Raw genomic sequence first — 19,893 nt, 5'->3', positions numbered from 1 at the left:
GCCTTTTCTTCCCGACTCTTTGCAGCACATTTAGAAGAATCTTAAGTCACGTCCAAGAACATTTTATGGTAGAAAAGTTTAAAGCCTTTATTTACAAAATAATCTTAAAACATTCCTCTTGTTTATTGCATATTCTTGTTTTACTCCTTTACAGTGTGAAAATATTGATGATTATTAGTTCAGTCTCTTCTTGTTTTGCGGTGGGGGGGCTGTTAATAAAGAATGAGCCTCACTTCAGCACACGCCTATGGAAATTCAGGATACTATTCAACAACATGGCATTTATTCAAACTTGTTTAGTACATGCGGCTGTTCTACGCAGCATGAATGAACTTGAGAGCGATACAAAGAAAAAAAAAAGAAAAGAAAACGGCATTCAAAAGGCCAGAACTACAAATGAAATTAACTCCACTGGAACAAAAGATGTATGTTAAAAGGCAATGTTATTTTTTTTTCCCCCAATGAGTAAAAGTTTTACCTTCTTTTATTACAACACTAAAACTCTACAAAACCTTAAACTTCCATTAAAAATGAAAATTTACTCTCAACAGAGTAGCTTGGGGTAACCTCAACACATCCTACAGCAGACGAGTGTTTTCTTCTTCTGATGAATTTAGTTGTTATCAGCGCTAGACCATGTAGAGGGGTGATTCATCTCTGTCCATGTGTGCTTGTGTCATTTACACGCACAAATAATTCACATTTCTCAGTGAAAAGTATGCATCTGGTACATACTGTATACAATTCATGTATGCAACTACTCTCACCATTATGAATGCAAAACAGAAAACAGCTATGAGGAATAAAGAAGAAATGATGCTCTCTTTTCATTGTATCTTCTCTGTATAAGCAGAATACACCAGCTTGTAAAGGCTTCTCACAGTGAGATTAGAGCTTATTCGGGTCATTACAAACATATAAACAAATGGGGGAACACAAACTGAGACATTAGATATTCGTGTGCACATAAACAGACTCACTGAGAGCTCCAATGGGGGAGGGGGGGGACGACACTGACATGTCTTCCATCTTAGTGTTGAAACTACTCGATGTCAGACAACCAGCACAATAAATAAAACTTTAAAAGATAAGAATGCAGCTAACGTTAAGGCTGAGCATGGTGAGAGCCGTTGTTGCGATAGTAGAGGTTTACATGTTCACAACGCAAATCTGGAACGTCGAAAAGGCAACAAAGAGGAGAGAGAGACACCAGAAACATTTTCAGCTTTCCATATAAAATCAGGTTTGAGCTTTAAAGTGCAAAACGTTTTCTACAGAACATTTTAGGAAAACTAAAATCCCCATCTTTTCAAGCATGTTAAATTGAATTGATCCAACCAGGCCGCCCATTATTCATGGGAATAAAAAACTAAACTCACACACACGCAGCCAGTGAAAGCATGTGTGGGACCAGCTGCATTTTTTTTTGTGTGTGTTTTGTTTTTTTTTCTGACCATCAAATTCAGTTGTGTAAGGTGAGCAGAGCCTATGAGAAGCAGCTTGCTAAATGACGTGTGCATGTTTTGTGTTCTTCCATCATCATCATCATCACCATCATCTTCATCATAATCATCATCATCATCATTCGGTTGTCTAAGCTTGGCTTCAGGACTGCACTGATTGTGCATGAAGAAATGTGGTGTCACGACTGCTGCTTGTTAGCCTCCTCTTCGTAAGCGTTCCCCGTTCCGTTCTGGACGTAGGCCGAGCCGGAGCCCAGCCCATACAAGTGACCACAGTACTTTGCATCATCAATGTGATCCTCAAAGAACATCTGTGAAAAAAAAATAAAATAAAGAGAAACTGAGAACAAAACACATTCGTTTAACATTTTTTGTCCTGTAACAGGTCACAAATGTTTGCTTAGAACAACATCATCATGTGAAATACACTGAAGTGTTTCTTCCCAACTCTGTGTGGTGGTAAGCAATGCTGCGACTGGCACAGGTTAAATCTGTCAGCTTTTATCTTTTACATCTTCATCAGCCTTGAATTTCAGAAGGTCAGCTTTCACAAGGAGATTAGCATTCTGAGAAACGTGGACGTTTCAGTAGATCGTTTCTAGAGAGCCACAATGTTTTTTAACAAACTGACAAGTTGAAGCCCAGTGGAGGCAAGTGACAGAAATTGAATGAAACATTTCAATTCAATATATTTTGATGGCTGTACAAAACAAGATTTTAATTTGTACATACAATATATAAAAAAAATATTAATATTTATTTGTTATTTACACTTCTGAAACCCAACAGGGTTGTTGTTGCAAAGCAGAGCTCTAAAATAATTTTATTTATTTTGTGCACAAGACATGATGATTGGGAAAACAAATTAAAATGAAAATTAAAGCAACTGTAGAGGACGGCACAAGACACATGCTTCTCCCTGCTGCTGAAGCCTTTATGTTATGCTGACAGCACTCAATTCACACTTGTTAAAAGAGATGCTACACAGTCACACATTGTCAGACCTGAGACCAACATGTTAAACTGCCACCAGACTCATAGAAGAGGGTGCAAGTGTCTAAGGGGCTTCAGTAGTATTTTGGCTTTGTAAGGTTTTAGTGGGACTCCAGTGGGATACTACAGATGTCTCTGACTTTAGGAACCTACCTCTCTCATCTTGAAAAAAGCCATGCCTGTGAGTAAGGAGTCAGAGCCGGCCTGATGCTGTGGTCCGATCCTCTCCAACTCCAGCTGCTCAGCTACTTCCTGCAGCCCACCCTAAAGACAAAACACTGTCAGTCACTCTACACGCATGCTTCTAGTCAAAGTAAAACCTGATGGCCTCAAAGGTGTGACCCTTAAAATAACTCAAAGAGGATACACTCTGCACAACCTGCTGGAATACTTATTTAAATACCTTCAGGTTTTTACAGCTCTTCATGAGATACTTGACATCATAAATAACTGGAAAGTACAAGCGAAGAATCTCAAAGAAGTCCACCTCCTCCTCAGGCAGGTTAGCATTGGACAGAATCTTGATCAGATATCCGAAATCATAGCCACTGCAAAACACACATGAGCAAGCGTGTGCACAGATTTTAGCTTTGTTTTTAAAGAGCACACAGTTCACACGGCTTTGCGAATTTCTGTCAGCTCCAATGTGCTATGACAAAGGATGACTGGATTTGTTTTCCACTGCTTGTACCTGTAGCCCTTATGAAAAATTTACAAGACTGCAAACACATTCAAGGACAATAAACTACACAAGGTCATTATCTCAAAAAAGATCTGATTCAGGACTTTCACAACACATATTCTACAAATCATTACCTAATATGAACAGAGTTTAAGTTTTTATACTTGCGAAAATGTGTGATTTCTGTAAATTTTCCAATTTTTCTAAAGACTGAAATCACAGCACTGGTGCTCTCTATTGTACGGTATAGCTGCCACAATTCATTCCTAACTGACTGCATGCACAAACAGTTACGTAAGCAGAATACCTGTGAAATGACAGCCACTTGACCCCATCACAGAGCACCACTCCTGAAGTCATCAGCAGCTCTGCGAAGTACAGTGTCTCGATGCCTTCGTCCTCGTGTTTCTTGAACTGAATCCCTGAAGTGGTCAGGAGCTCAATGGAGTCCTGTGCATACATATCTTCTCTGATGACAAACACATGTCACACTGTCATTGTCAAGCAGGTATGAGTAACTGAACCTCATAAGAACACAAGTAGCAGGAACTCTGAAAGCTGTCTCTGAGGTCTTGTGCTTTGTTAGTGTATGCAGTTAAAAGAGTTCCAAATTTTGTCCTTAAACAACATTTGAGCCAACAATACTGGTATTTTACAGGGCAGTATGAATAAACAAACACTGAAGCTAAATGTGTAACTTACACTAACATCTCATCTGTGTGAGCTGTGAGCAAGCTGAGGTGCTTTCTCCTTAGCTAGTGGGATAATTAAGGCGAACACATCGGGCAGTTCTAATCCGATGTGACTACATGTTGCATTTGAATCTGTGTTGCTAAAAACATTAAATTTCTTTTATGTTTAAATTTTTACCAATTTCATGACACAGAGAACCAGACATGTCAAATACATGCCATGCATACATTTGAAAGCCAGATAAGGAGTGAAAAGAGTGAGAGAAGCACAAAAGCAACCTTACGTGAGATTAAACTTAAAATTGAACTGCCATGTCGATGTTCCTGGAGGATATTCCCCTTGTTCATTCATGAAGGTGAGGCCCAGCTGGATTATCTTGAGCAAATCCACATTGCAGCGCAGTAACTGGTACTGATAGTCGGCGTTGCTTCTGAACTCTCCAATTGGTCTGGCTACTACCCCTGGAAACTCTGTGTCCTGTAAGAAGACAAAACACTTTGTTAGTAACAATGGAAACCTGTTTGTCTCAGACAGCGTTTTGCCCTCCCTGTGGGGAGCCACTCACCATAGCAATATAGTTATATTTTCGGATGACATGTCGGATCCTCTTCAGCTCCTCCTCCAGGTTGTTGGCCCAAACCTCACATATTCTTTGGCTGTGATCCACAGTAGCTGCGGGCATAGTGCCACTTCTCCATACAAAGAGATATATGCCAAAAAGAAAAAAGACAGAGGCTTTGAGACAGTAGGTTCACAGACCCAATCTGCTGACAGACCAAATGATATGAGGTGGAAGGACAAAAACACAGAACACATTACTCCAGACATCCAAGAAATGGGGACAAACAACTTGGATAACAATAACGTTGCATTATAACATGATGTACATGCAACCTGGTCAGGCACAGACATCTCAATATCAGTCTCAACACAAGGGAAGCTAATCTCAAAGCGGTTTGTGCTTCCTTTCTGCTGAGACACTTCACGTTAATTGAAGATTTTAAAAAAGTTTCATGAATACAAACAGACATGGGAACAGAACCTGCCTATTCAGCTTTAGCAGGGCGAGCTTGGCTGCTAGCATTAACTCGTCGCATGCAGTTTTCAGCAGCACTTTGGGTTAGCTAGGTTACCCGTAGCAGTTAGCAGGCTACAGATATGGGCTAACATGGGCAGGACAGCAGAGGCTCTGAAGTGGGAGACTGTGTACAGTTTCAGCACATTTCTCGAGGCAGACACCAAGCTCGACTGATGAGTAAGTGCGTGTGCAACACATGAAAGAGATGGGCAAGTAGCAGCACACTCATACACACGGATACACAGTCGATGCCAGTTTGATACTGCAATGCTCACTGTAGCTTCGTGAACTTACCGTTCCCCAAACCGGGCGGTGTGTGTTTTAGGTGTGGACTGTCTGAAAACTGATGATTTGCTCTACGTTATTGTGTCGGGGGTTTTCCGCTAACTTTTAAATAGTTGATATTCTGAAATCTATCGATGTCAGTCAACCTACGGCTGCCATCATAGCTGAGTCTACAACACGACGTCATCACGTAAAACAAACGTCATGTGCGAAGGTATGTATATGACACCAGAGGGCTGTGATGTCGCTCGTGTGTAAAATTCTTCATTAGAGTCTGATTGCAGCTGCGGCGGGGCGTTCCTATCAAATCCAATGCTCTGATTGGTTCATAAAGCGCAGGAACGCCCACTGTTGTGATTGGCTGATGAGGATACAAGAACACCGACTTTTCTTCTTCTTTATTTTGCAATCTTTTTGGACTAATGGTTTTAAAATTACATCGATCAAGCAACTTACGGTGTCCCCAGGCAACAGTCTCAATTAAACGAAAAAGTTAACCAGGCTCTCAGGTACACTTTTGTTTGGAGACGGGCTGGTCCACACGGGGATTGCTATATTGGTGTAATATTTGAATGGTAGATCATTAATTAAAACAGACATTGGAAGTACATGAAAAAAATTGAGGAGAGGATGGAGATTGAGTTATATAAGAATAAGACAGTAAGTAGCTGACAGGGAACAGAAATCAGATTTGTGAAGGTTGCTGGGAGGGGATTTGATAACTACATTTGGTCTTTCGCTAATCACAACATATGTGGGCAACATTTCAGGAGAGTGAAATGTTTATGCCGAAAGGCCAGCAAGATAAATATTGGGTCAGGTTTTGATGGGAGAACAGACACAAGGGGAGCTAGTAAGCTTGTATCTGGACGCTGGCTGCAGTGCGGGGAAGAAGTGAGCTTGCACCTGGAGACCGGAAATTACCTGTATCGAGTCTTCTTGATTGGACATGTGGGGGATACCGATCGAGGACTTTTGCATGTTGAGGTGAACGAATCACCTTATAAACTGCTAGCTGTTAGCCAAAGTTTTGCTAGCAATCATACAAGTGATGATTCATGATGACCAAGAGAGACACCAAGAAACATAAAGGAGGCCTGATAATGGAGTTGGAGCCTGAAAATTCAGTGCCAGGCTTATGTGTACCTCCACCTGATAAGTCCACACCTGAAGAAGATCTGCACCAAGCAAGTCTCTAATGTCAAAGCTATCAGCGGTCTGAATGACTGCTTCTTAAAGTTTGAAGAACTGGTCATGAAAAATGCAGCTGAGATTGCCAGAGTGCAGCAGGAGACTGCAAGAAATAAACTCTGGTCTCTTGTCAAGCAAGCATGTGGAATGGAATGGAAAGAAAACCAAATGACAGGGTCCTGGTGCCATTATTGATAGTGTAAGACATTCTGTTTACTTATCTACAACCTAACCCAGTGCTTCTCAATTATTTTCTGTTGCGCCCCCCCCCCCCAGCAAGTAGAAAACAATTCGCGCCCCCCCCCCCCCCCCCCCCCACTCTCCGCCGCGACTATAAATAATAGTAATAATAATATGTAATAATATGATGCTAACAGTGCTCGCTGGTTTACTGAAGTAGCATTCACAAAGCGGGATGATTGTTGGCAATATTCGGCACGTTTTGGCTGAAAAAACTCCAGCGGCTTATCAGCATGATTGGGATGTAATGTCTTCAAGTGGGGCCTTAATTTATTTGGCTTCATGCTGTCCGCTGCCAACATTTTTAGACAGTAAACACACCGGTCTGTCGTCTCCCACTGTAGTCACAGTGAAGCCAAGCGCTACATATGCTTCATCATATTTCCTCGTCTTAGCTTTCGGGTGAGTTACTTTTGTCTCATTATCTTCGTCGCTCTCCGCCTTTCTTCTCATCCCTGTTAAAAATGTCTTCATGTTGTCTCTTAAGGGTTCGCTTACTGCACTTCATATCGCCTGCTCGGTGCAAAAAAGCCGCTACACCACAGAGCTAATACTCCCTGCGCACACTCTGACAATGAGAGCGCCACTGCCAACTACTGTAGTGGATGTGCAATTACACTTTATTCTAGTACGGCAAAAAAAGCATGTTCCCCAGGGTCACACGCGCCCCCCCTGGCATCGCCCCGCGCCCCCCCAGGGGGGCGCGCCCCACTATTTGAGAAGCACTGACCTAACCCAACAATACGTTCAATCCTTTGGTAAGAACATCCCGTTATCTTGGGTATTCGTGTTCAGAGTTTCATTCTTGGTGGTAAACTAATGTCTGATATTCTCTGTCTCAGAGTTGTTGCTTAACCACTTCTTATTGTTTGTTAACAGAAATCCACTTCAAATTTGCATTTTTCTTTCCTTATGACAGACTTCCTTTTTAGTTTCCTAAAATAATATCTGTCAATTATAATAATATATGTCAGAGGTATTCGTGATAGCACCAAAAGGAAAGCAGATGAAAAAATGCTTGCTTGATATTCTTACAGGAGGCTCATTTAGTGGACAGTGATGAAAAGTTTTGGAAAGCGCAATGGGGTGACCAATGGTATTTTTGTCATTCCTCTCAACAATCAACAGGGGCCGCCATCCTCCTTAACAAATTCAAAGGTAATATTGTTGATTTGTTGTTCTCTGATGAGGGCAGGTGGATAATCTTGGTTTTCAAATGAGAAAACTCCTTCTTTATAGTCAGTCATTTATATAATCATAACAATGGGATCCAAGCAAAAGCAATGTTCACACCACTCTATAAGAAACTGGAGACACAAACAAATATGAAGAAGCACATTTGCTCATAGGAGAAGATTATAATGATGATAGACAGGACCTGCAAGAAATTAAACATAGCAAAAGAAATCAGTACTATGGTTGATTTAAATGCTTTAATGATTAAAGATAAGTGTTAACAAGAATTACTCGAAAAACACTTTTGAGTTTTCAGCCCAGTTATCATTTGAGGATATGAAAAGGTATGCTGATGTCATACTCTCATATATAAAAACAGTTATAGTAAGTATAACCATGGTAGAGAACATCGGCTGCTGTATTGGCACACGGGACAAGTTGCCTTTATCAAAGCTTTTTTAACACATCTAACAATGTAAAAGCATCTATTTTAACACAAACCAAACTGCAACAGAAAGCTGAAAATATTATTTTTTATAAACTGAAAGTAAGTTAAGTCTAAAAGGTAATTTTCACACACGACACAATGCTCACTCTTCTGGGTGGAAAGTCCTGTGCTTCACCCAATCATCAGCCACAGCCTGCTCATTTTATTGCCTCTGCTTCTCTTTTACCACGTCGCCAGACTTCTTACAAGTGAAAACAACACTGTATAAAGGTGTACATCACATCGTGGCTTTGTAAGTTTAAGCAGTGAAATTAGAAAATACCGGCTGCTGTTGCAGCAATAGTGAATTTTAGACATTTTTAGTGGCGCTCAAGCACATCTCAGTTCTCATCTCAGTCCCCATAATTACACGCTGCGTGTATATTCTGTTGTTTTGTTGTTGTTTTTGTATTTAATACATCACAGTCTACTCTTTGTATGTGTGAATATTTTGTTTCTATTGTATGTATTTTGCCTTCAGTACTTATTCCTGTACTTATTCTGTCCTGAGTTGCTGCAACACTTGAATTTCCCCTTTGGGGATCAGTAAAGGATTGTCTTATCTCTAGTCTTATTTAATTCATGTACACTTGTTTAATTTTCACCAGTATTACTGCTACTGGCATCAGAACAACCCTACAGTTAACACTGACTGCTTGTGCAAATGGTTAACATAAATGTTAATTTTTTTAGCTCAGTTGCTAAATGTTTGCCCCTTCAGTCCAGATGCATAGGCTGTTGAAAAATGCTTTGAAAAAAAGACTTAAAAGTGCTTCTGCTCATGAGGAGCAGCAAGAAAGTCTGGACCAGAGGTATAAGCAAAACACAGTACAGAGTAACTCAAGAAAACACACGTGGAACGGAACAACTCGACCAGCGTGATTAGCTATCTAATTAATTTAAGCAACAGGAGAGAAAGTGGGAATGTCATGAAAATCCCAAACATGCGGAAACACCGCAAGGTTTGATTAAAGGCAACAGAAAATTGCCGTGAGTGTCAGTATAGCGTAGTCTTGAGCAATAGTCTTCAGGGTCTGGCTCATGGCCAGGATAAAAACATGAAAGGTATTATTGGCATTTACAAATCAAGCTCATGATTCATGATTCAAATGCAGTTTTGAAAAATAGAGTATGTGTCTCTCTAAAGAACAGGAATGTTCACATTCATGTTGGCTCAAGAAAAAAAAAAAAAGAGCGCTGTTGTCTACTATCAATTCATTCGTTGTTCAGTTGTTTGGACCAATTTACTCACATCTGGCTAATGGTTTCTTCCATAAAGAAATTTAGTCGTACCAGAATGTGTTTCCAGTATGTAGATCCTAACTGATTTTTAAAATGATACTGCTGATTGTGAAACATTAACGTTAAGTCTTCTTTCATTTTAGACTCTTTAACTCTGATGCTGCTGACAGGAAACAGTCTAGAACAGATGTATTAGCAAAATAGAGTATCAAGAAACTTTGCAAAATGCATGTGGGAACAGACCAACCTGTGTGATTAGATGTTGAATTAATTTACTTTGATTTATTTTGAATGTATTCAGCAAAGAATGGAGGAGGACAGCTGTCAAAGTGCCGCTGTAGGAGAACCAGCTAGGGCAGAAACAACAGGTGAGACTGACAGAGTTATTGTTCAGTAATTAATCTGTCATCAAGTACTTGGTATGTGTGAGCCACTGCCAGTTTATCACATCCTGTAAATTATCCAGAAATTTAAAAACAAATCAATTTCCTATCTTGCTACATACCGGAAGACGTTTGTGTTTTTGTAATTTGGATGAACTGATCCTTTAAAAAGGTCCAACAAGCACATAACTAAGAATTGTTAGAACAATATGACTGACAATAATGTATTTATTTCAAAAGAAAATTGACATAAATCACACAACTTTGCAAATAAATAAGTGTGACACATTTTTCAAAATTTCTCCTCCTGACCAAATTAATGCAGCAATATAAAACTTTTGTTTCATATGAGGTCAGAATTCATTATGACGAGACATTTAGACCTGATGATACAAATAAAAACAACACACAGGATTACAGTTGCCAAAAAAGAAGAAAAAAAGTCATAGTACAAAAATATCTTAACATGCTTTGCTTGATAATCTCTGCATTGTTCATTTACAGTGTTGAAGTGCATCTAACATGTGCTACACTAGTAAAGTCAGCTGCTTTAATGCTAATTTTACAGTTGAGATGACAGAAACATTTAAAAATGAAATGCAGAATCTGCTGCCCAGTGCGGCAGTACATTTGTGTTCATATGCTCCAGACTGCAGGAAAGCGTCATGACCCCAGATGTGGTCACTGTGCTGAGCTGCGTTTAGCAGCGTTTGAAGCCAGGCTGCCTGTGAACAGCAGTGACCATAAGGTGCAAAATCATTTAAACGAGGTGTAGACAAAATTACCAAAACACTGAAAAACAGGACTTAAGGATATATTTCTTTGCAAACACTACAATAAAAATGAGTTATTCTGAATGCCATTAGCAGCGTTGTTTGTATTACTTACGTTCAGTCTCGTTTTTTATATTTTAAATCTCTACAGGTTGTCTTTTTTTAATCTGCTTACGTCTGCCCTGATTTTCCCATTAATTGAGTAATTTTGCCATCTTTCAGAAAAACTGACCTAAAATGTCAACAGATTTTTTATTAAAATGTCTCCAGCAATAAACTGGTTACTGAGGCCCTGGAAGCAGTTCACCATTTTTGAGCTTTCTGTGTGCATTATTATCTTAATTTCTCTCACCTGCAGAAGTAGTAAAATGTGGTCAGTGACAGTAAATAACTGTTAGCTAGCATGTATGAGGCAACAGGTACACCACATGCAGACAAAGTGCAAATCAAGTACATAACCCGTATAAAAAATATTTAACTGGAGTGGGCCAATAGCCGGGTTACTTTGTGAATGTGAAGGTTTGTTGGCCCCTGTGGACCTTCCACCAAATGCTACATCAGCTCAGGCAGCTGAATAGGCAGCCTCATCAGAGTCTGGATCTCGGCTGCTGTCCTCACTGAGGGGTGAACGGCAGCTCAGATCTGCAATCCCAGACTCCTGGTCGCTGCCGTTCGAGAAGCTGGTTTCAGATGATTGGTTCGAGTCCTTGGGCACGAGGATCAGGCTGCTCTCTGGTACTTTGGGCTGACAGGGGCTGCTGGTGATGAAGAAACCGGTGTAGTCCTGAGGGGTGTTGGCCAGGGCGAGGTCGTGACCACAAGCCCACGCTGTGGGGCTCTTATCTAAGGTGGCTGTTACCTGGGCAACATTCTTCCCACCCTGCTCCTGCTTCAGCTGAGCAATTTTCTATTGACAACGTAAGGCGACAGTCATTTTCTATAAACATGAAAAACAATGCAGTAGATTTTTTTATTTTGTGAAATCACATACAGGGCAATTTCTGTCCTACCTGTTTGTGTGAAGCCAGCTGCTCCTCCAGCTGCTGCGTCTCCTCTTGGATGGCTCTCAGATAGTCGTCTGTAGACTGTCGAGGATGCATCCCTCGGTCAAAGCGGTTGTACAGCCCTCTCCAAAACCTATAAGGAGCAAGAGATGTCCACCTCTGAAATGAACATATCACCAATTCTTACAGATTCCGTTTCTTTTAACATACATGTCATGGGAAATACATGTGTAAGCCTAGATTTTAAACTTAAGTTGCTGCTTGTGAGAACCGACTTAAAGCAGTAGGGGGCCGTGGATGGCCGGAGGAGCCCCTGTGTCTGGCTGTGGTCAGGCCGGTACAGAGGATTGATATAGTCTGCTTGGTTCGTCCAAAGATAACTCCACAAAGAATGAGTCCTCTCACGCACTCTGCATCATGTGGTCGTCAGAAGATAAAGACAGTAAGAGACAAGATAAAAGCATGATTAATAGGCTTCTGATAAAGCACAGATTTTTTTTTTTGCATCAGTCCAGTGATATGCTGCTGGTTGTAATAAGTCCTCTCTCACAGCAGTGGCTCTGACCAGATGTCAGCAGAAACTGATGGTGACTGTAGTGTAAATCTCACCTCAGTTCTATCCTCTCCCGCTGGCTGTTGCCAATGAAGTTGCCATACTGGCAGGAGTAGATGTGGCTGTGAATGGTGATGAGGAACCTCTCGTTGAACTCAAAGACACAGGGGAACTGCTCCATGAGCTGCCACACGCACTCCAGCAGCTGATCAATGATGGGTGACACCTCTTTGGGGTCTCCGACCTGGTGGTTGCATCTGGAGAAGTGGTGAGGGACAGTTAGACAAACACAGTATCAAAATTCATACAATGCTGTGACATTAACGTTTTAGAGTCAAACCTGTGTGAGAATTTGTGTCCGAATGAAATCCAGTCTCTCTCAATGAGAACCTAAGTGAAGAAAAATACATTAATGTCCTAAAACACAAGGCCAGAGTATTGTTACATGTTGAATTTCAGTGCGTCCTGATTAAAAGTTCAGACACTGTGCACAGTAAACCCTGTAGAATGAACAAACACCTTCACCCTCTGCGTGGGGTTACTTTCCCTGTGACTTTAAGGGCAAATCTCAAAAGCAGACCTCTCAATTATATTCACTGTCACACTGGCTCTTGGTGGATTCCAAGTTAACATGTGCAAATCCTTCTGATCAGAAACACAAGCCTCATGAGCCCAGTGTGGCCTGTTAAAATGAGTCAAAATGGAGCCGGATACATGGATATGATACAGAGTGAACCAGAGGGGTATGTGACATTCCCAGTCCTACATATCACAGGCAATTCTAAACTGTAAATTACATATAAAAAGGTTCAGTATGTACCATGAGTCCTTTGATGGTCCTGTAGTAAGGATCCAGCAGCACACAGGCCACCGAACACACCTGGGCAGTGCGATCCCAACCGTCTGAACAGTGAACCAGGACACTGACACCCTCCTCTGCAATAGCCTGCATGCGTATGAACACACACACACACACACACGGTAAAATAACACAGTTTGCAACATCTATCATAGTTGCAAATATGAGCATTACTGTGTGACAGAATTGTAGATATGTGGAGGGAGATTTTTTTTTTGTCATACCTTAGCTGTGTTGGAAATATTTCAAAATACAAACAAATCTGTTTGTGCCACAAGTTATAAGTTTATAAAAATAAGGACAGGAGACGAGGAAGACTGCTGGCAAGCAAAGCAGAATGTGAACATTGCGCAATTTTATTTAGAACAAAAGACTAGAAAAGAATTCCTGTCTGCCTGCTAGAGTCTTACATATATTCAAAACATGCATGAGTGAACACTGACTTTGACTAATGGCGCATCAGAGAAAATCTCCTGACAGCTGTAGTTTCTGCTGCTGAAATTTAGGGAAACAGATGTTATGCTCTCTGTGTTGTCTTTGTGTGATTTAACAACTTTGTAGTATTTTATCAATTTAAATAAATTAAAATAGAGCAGTTTTGAAAAGGGAAACTATCAGTTATCAGATCATTTTTGTTCCACAATTTGTAGACGTTCAGTACTTCCTGTTAGGCTCCATATAAATCCCGCCTCTGTCTGTTGAATGGATCAAACCTAAACACTGCTGCTCCTTAAACTTAACCATACGCAACCGTAAGTATTTGGTAGAGCCTGAGAGCAAGTACATTTTAAGAAATGCAATGTAGGAGCTAAAGGTTGTCTGAATGGACATCATACACAACCCAGGAAGAGGAAATGTATGATAGGTGTTGCTTATGTTTCTATTATTATATCTATCATTTATATCTATGAAGGAAGCCAAAAGAAATTCTAGCAGGACAGACCAGACTGCAATACCTGTACCTCATAACTGGCAGGTAAATGAGTGTAGTGGTGAGGCAGACAGCAGGGATTAACATCCAGACTGACCTTGGCAATAAAGATGCCTGCATCCAAAACAGCTTTGATGTGCTTCAGCCAGCCTGAGCTCTCCAGACCTTCCAGGAATTCAGACATGGAGGGGGAACGCAGCGCACACACTGTAACCATAACACAGCTGTGTCACTGGCAGGAAGTATGGATCACACCTGATCACTGCATTTTATTAAACCTCACACTCACTTTCAATCATCCGTGACAAATTCATAGAGAATCTGTGCACGACATGGGAAAATGTAGGTCACACTAGCATATTCTCTTTTTCAAACACATTTCCTCCAGCTTTTCATGTAATGATTCATTTGGACTCAAGTCACTTTCTGAGTCCTGTTAACAGCATGGCTCATGGGATGGCTTTGTTGGTCTGTCTGACTACACAACTGTTAGGGTGAACAGTCATGTTAAGCTCTGAAAAGTAATTTATGGTCTACAGAGGATCAATTGCACACATTTTTGTGATTCCCTGACTTGAGTAACCGGGTTATGGTTTCTGGAAAGAGAAAGTCTTTCAGTTTTTAGTATATGCAACTCTACAACTGATATTCTCAGCTTCATATCTTCAGCAACTCCCACCAAAAAACATCTAGATGGATAAATGGCACAGAGATGAGCCTCACAGAGCAGCTACCATGGCTGTAGACTCTACAATCTTTTTATTGTGTATTTTAAAATATATGGATGTCAGGCAAAGTCATGTGCTAATAACAGCACAGGCAAGGCAGACAATTAAATAAAGATCCTTTCCTGTACCATAAGGCTTCCTGCATTACGTTTGTTTATATTGTAAAACTGTATCTCAAATTTATTTTTCCATCTTCAGGGTTCAACATAAATATTTGCAAGTTCATTGGAGGGGCAGAGTGACACGAACCCATTTCTGCATAGCTGACATTTCATTTGCTCAGGACAAGTTATCAAAGTCATAGTAAGTGTATGAAAACATCTTCTCACTCCCCACTCATTAAGGTGCTGAAAGAGGCGGCAAAGTATTCTTTGCCGACACTACACCAGTGTGCTGTCCTGTTCGAGTGCTCTGTGGCCACTAATAGGAGTGCGCACAGGTGAATGGGTTCATTCAACCTTTTCCTACTCTTTATAGAGCAGACCTCCACTCAAAAGAAGTATTTGAGCTAATGCTGCCAGGCGGGGGGTTTTCAAAATCTTATTCAAGTGTGCAATAGGGTAGAGAGAGACAGGGAGCTCTAAAGGGCAGGCGCTGTCTCCAGCATTTAAAGACTTCCCTTGTGCTGCCAGGGGGCAAAGAGTTATCACAACTAAGAACAGCTATAACTTTTCAGACTTGAAATCACATCATTCTCACGCCCTCGGTCTCTCTTTGGGGGATATGGTCCCGGACTGTCCACTCCGGGAAACCAAAATAGTTCAGAAATAAAATCCAGATGGATTCAAAGTCTTCCTAGGAGCACCCCTGCACAATACCCAGAAATTCTCCTGTGGGCTCAGTCCGGTCTGCTTGAGTGCATATGAAAGCCACAGGGGTAACATGGGGTCCCGTTATGCTTTAGTAATGTGAAAAAACAATAAACTTTAAACAGACAGTGCTAGATAATATACATTTCATAGCACAAACACTTGTGTGGTGAAACATTTCTGACTCAGTGATAAATGTACTGCTGATTCTACAATAAATTAAATCGAAAGTGAGTGTAAGAAATCATTTCAGGAAAGCATGACAATTACCTTCTAGCATTTTCTGCTGGCTGTTTCTCATGACATGAATGTTCTCAATGCCGATGAACTGGAATTTAATGTTGGAGTAGTTGTCTTCGTTTTCATATCCTTTTCCTGCAGCTCGGTTTGCGATTGCGTTCAGCTAGAAAGACATTTTGCCTCATGGTCAGGACATACCTTATCAAGAACAAAATAATGATAATAATAATAAAAAAGCAAGTATGGTTTTACACAAATGCCTGTTACATAATATTGATCATGGTTCAACAAGCACATAGCCAGGATGTTTTCAAGGCTTTTGCTGTGAGCACATCCAGCTGGCAAAACGCAGCACAAAAAATAAAGCCCACCTGAACATACAGAACAGTACTGTAAGACTTGTATTTTTGCAGGCCTTCGCAGTTTCGTAGGCACAAAGGGCTCACCTTAGGCCTGGTGTCCACCACATACATGAAGTCGCTGCGGGGATTGGATCTCAAGATGGCCTCAAGCATCTGTTCATCCTCTAGGCAGCGAGCACTGAAACCTGACAGGGGCTGGCTGCTACGGCAGATGGCAGCCTGGGAGGAGGCAAGAAAAAAAAAAAATCAAATGTGAGAATCAGACTGAATACAAATTCACAGTACATTTTTTCTTTTCTTGTGCATTCAATTTAAACCAATCAACCACACTCATTTGTTCATTTAGTGGCCACGAGGGAAAGGGCCGGAGACCGTTGTGTGACTCTCCCCTCTGACTCATGAACCCGAGCAGAGACCCTTTGTACGATCTGAGCTTCATACACTGGACCCTCAACCCTGGGAAGCTGACCTCGCACACATAAAGCACTCCCAACTGTCCAGTCAAGGATTAATAGAACGAATTATGACTGTTCAGCCTTATTCCTCATTCAGATATAGAAAATGGCAATGATTCATGGTTTGATATGACAACAGAGTGGACATCTCCTCGTGTGACCCTGACATGGTGGAGATGTACATATGACATGTATCAGGTCATTTTTTTGAGCTCAGTAAAAACTGAAATGGCCAAAAAGACAGACTTGGCATCTTCACAAACACAAATTCTCATACTGTCCTGTAGCGTCTACCTGTGAAGTACCAGACACACATTATGAGGGGATATCCCTTCACCTGCGTGATCAGTTTAATCTGAACACAATCACAGCAAATTATAAGAGAGAATTTGGTGCTACTTTTGTTCCATCTTAGCATCACCATCAGTTTCACTTATTTCAGTCTCGATGTCTGTGCATGATGTGCAGTTTGTTAGTTTCAATTACTCAGAAACTTCAAAGGCTTAAAATCTGTTTTCAACGAGTAAGGCCCTCATAACATTTTACATCTTAATATATGATCGCATATTTTTAGTTTTCTGCAAAATAACTGCTTTGATAGACGTGGTATGAACAAGCTTCATTTCATTCGTGTGCAGAGTCTGAGAGCGTCACCGTTCATTCCCCTTGGCTTAACTTAAGATGTCACAGGGGCACATGGGAAATAAGAAATAGAAAATAAATTCAGTCAACGTACATAATTTTCCTTGGAGTAGTATGCCAGCGTAGGAAATCTGCCTCTGCTTCTGAACTTGGAGCTCCCCACTATGACTGGAGGGGCGGCAGACTCGGGTACAAACAGGTCCGCGGGGTATGTGTCACTCACCTTTGAACAACAAAACAAAAGTCACAGCTCCTGCCATGTCCATATTAGGAGAAAATAGTACAACTGCTCATAGATGCCGGCTGACTGACCTTGTAGTGTCGGTTGACAGGGGAGAGTTTCCACAGGGAGTTTGGGAGTCCCATTCTGTTGTAATCAGCCTTGAGGTCCAAGAAGTCCCATTCCTGTCGTCTCTCCTCCACATCGACGTTAGGCTTATAGGAGAAGCAATACAGCTCCTCGTAACTCTCTGCAAGGCACAACACTGGCTGACAGATAAAGGCTGATGTGTAAAACCTCAAATTTGAGTTAGACAGACCAAAGGTTGCAAAAGAAGAGGAAATGAAAACTAGAGGCTAACCACTACTGAATTTTGAAGCTGGCACTGATACAAAAAATTGAAAGAGAACATTTCTATCAACAACATAACAGCTGATACAAATTTTATTATCTCCTTGTTAAAAATCATAAATCTGAAACAAGCATCCATCACATTTTGTTAAAAGATTTATACTGGTGCCAGGATATTTCACATTTGTACAAAGATCCAATACAGACAGCTCCAAAAAGCTGTAAAAATGCCAGTACTGGATCATAATATTGAACTAAGTCAGGTTCTCTGTAGTAAACAGTAGTGAACTGGTCCCTTGTTGTCATGACAACACAGTTTACCTGGCTGGGAGAGACGCTGGAGGGACACATGAATATCATGGCACTCCCGCTCTCCAGGTATGACAAAATTAAGAACCTGGAAGTTCTTGCAGTGAATGATTAGAGGGCATCCTGAAGCTGAGGCAGATTGTTTCTCCACGCTGCACACCAAGCTGTGAAGCACCTGTTGAGATAAATGAAAGACAAATATAGACCTTTTAGAGCTGGTGCGTGGATGCACATGGTGACTGTATGTAAACAAAGAATTGTTTACATTGTGCCTGGATTTGAGGCCTTCTGACTACTGACAACATCTCACACACTTGTGATGTGTGTGCTGTGCTGTAAAGTTTGTCCTAAATGATTGATTTCTGGTTCTTCAGTGTACTTTTACCCATGTTTCATTGCGCACTCCAGCCTCGTTCTCTACAAAGATGGTGTGTGTGGCTGTCAGGTACAGGGTGCCCGCCCTACTTCTTTTGGGGGAGACTCTGTCAAGCAGTTTGACATTCTCCACCTTGAAAAGAAGGAGAAAGAACAACATGAGCCGTCCTCAACCTCAGCATATGCTGCAGTTGTGACACAGCTGTATTGGTCTTAAATGCACTGATACACCACATACGCTCTGCAGTGAAACGTAGCTGACAGCAGCTGGTGGATATTCTGGCTGCCTACGTGGCCAACACGGCACACGCCCTTTAATTAAACCAGACCGACTGTTTGATGATTTGAACAGAAACTACGCAGACCCCGCGAGCGCACACGACAGCTCGTGACACTTGGAGGTACAATGCGGAAATCGGTGCTAATCACTGCAGTCATTTCGCGTTTACCTTGGGCAGTCGGATGTGCTCCATCAGCAGATGTCAGATGAACAGCAGATTAGTGTGATTACTGAACCTGTCACAAACAGTACGACATGGAAACAATAGTGTTACAATATACTATAGGTTAGTTTAAATGATTAAGTCAGTGGCACGCAGGTAAACCCGTCCATATATTGCCGAAGCTATCTTCACCGGATTGCACCGCTGGGTCCTAAAGCCTGCCAAGTGCCAGCTGTGGCCTGTATAAAGTGTTAAAGGGTATTTCAGGCTGCTACTGAGCAAGCGGTTGGTTAGTGATCAAAATGTTGTGTTGTATTCACCGCCAGATGTAAGTATATTCAGTACATGCACTAAAATCACATTAAGAGGAAAATTAGTCTTGAAATTACCCTTTGGGAAATGAACAATTAGATACATCGGTTAATTAAGTGGAAAATATATAAATAAGCTAGCAATTGCGCTAAGCCAATGCTGGTGATTGTAGCTTTGTTTTTTAACAGAATGGAAAATAGCATTTATTTTATGCTTAATGTAAAATATTAACTAAAGAGATAATTAACACCTGTTTTGCCCAGTGAATGTGCGTACCTGGTGTGGACAGACCCTGAGCCAATACTTTGGTTCCAATTTCTTTTTTTTTTTTTTTTTTACATTAATGTTACTTTATATATCAATGTAATTTAATGGTTTGGATTTTAAAAAAATGTAAGTTTCTGTAAACATCTAAAAAATAGAACTAATCACAGACACTGGATAATGCAGGCAGACAAAAAAACCTAGAGGCACAAAACTGTGTTGAAGAGCCTGCACAGTCATTAAAGTGTTTTCATGTGTTCTGGATGAGTGGACCTGCTGAGGTTTATCCTGGGTCAAACTTTGCTAGGAATTATGTTGAGATGACCAAAATGTTCAAGTAGAAATGGTAA

At 41.0% G+C, this 19,893-nt stretch overlaps 2 protein-coding genes across 6 annotated transcripts; both read right to left on the bottom strand.

Annotated features, from left to right (window-relative positions):
* Positions 1 to 61: 61 nt before the first annotated feature.
* On the bottom strand, positions 62 to 5,430 carry cnot7 (CCR4-NOT transcription complex, subunit 7). 2 transcript variants are annotated; one of them, XM_046406791.1, is made up of 7 exons: positions 5,204 to 5,430; positions 4,397 to 4,523; positions 4,115 to 4,308; positions 3,446 to 3,607; positions 2,860 to 3,004; positions 2,610 to 2,720; positions 62 to 1,774 (listed from the first exon to the last, which is right to left on the bottom strand). In XM_046406791.1, the coding sequence occupies exons 2-7, from the start codon at positions 4,511 to 4,513 to the stop codon at positions 1,643 to 1,645; spliced, it is 861 nt and encodes a 286-aa protein (XP_046262747.1). In that variant the 5' UTR covers positions 4,514 to 4,523; positions 5,204 to 5,430; the 3' UTR covers positions 62 to 1,642. The 2 variants fall into 2 exon arrangements, with proteins under 2 accessions (XP_046262747.1, XP_046262748.1); XM_046406792.1 differs by having other exon boundaries at positions 4,397 to 4,520.
* Positions 5,431 to 10,123: 4,693 nt separating this feature from the next.
* mtmr7a (myotubularin related protein 7a) lies at positions 10,124 to 19,749 on the bottom strand. Of its 4 annotated transcripts, XR_006844893.1 has the most exons (15): positions 18,974 to 19,749; positions 18,535 to 18,657; positions 18,162 to 18,324; positions 17,582 to 17,754; positions 17,364 to 17,492; positions 16,257 to 16,391; positions 15,841 to 15,973; positions 14,131 to 14,240; positions 13,064 to 13,189; positions 12,584 to 12,633; positions 12,300 to 12,500; positions 11,966 to 12,100; positions 11,697 to 11,823; positions 11,184 to 11,593; positions 10,124 to 10,978 (listed from the first exon to the last, which is right to left on the bottom strand). XR_006844893.1 is itself a non-coding variant. In XM_046406270.1 (14 exons), exons 1-14 carry the CDS (start codon positions 18,995 to 18,997, stop codon positions 11,249 to 11,251), a joined length of 1,974 nt encoding a protein of 657 aa, XP_046262226.1. In that variant the 5' UTR covers positions 18,998 to 19,749; the 3' UTR covers positions 10,124 to 11,248. The 4 variants fall into 4 exon arrangements, 3 of the variants coding, with proteins under 3 accessions (XP_046262226.1, XP_046262227.1, XP_046262228.1); XM_046406270.1 differs by having other exon boundaries at positions 10,124 to 11,593; XM_046406271.1 differs by having other exon boundaries at positions 10,124 to 11,593; positions 17,582 to 17,739.
* Positions 19,750 to 19,893: the final 144 nt, after the last annotated feature.

Source organism: Scatophagus argus, chromosome 12 (genome assembly GCF_020382885.2).
Source record: "Scatophagus argus isolate fScaArg1 chromosome 12, fScaArg1.pri, whole genome shotgun sequence".
Taxonomy (NCBI): Eukaryota; Metazoa; Chordata; class Actinopteri; family Scatophagidae; genus Scatophagus; species Scatophagus argus.
The sequence above is the reverse complement of the archived record's forward strand: the minus strand, read 5'-3'. Positions and strand labels throughout refer to the sequence as shown.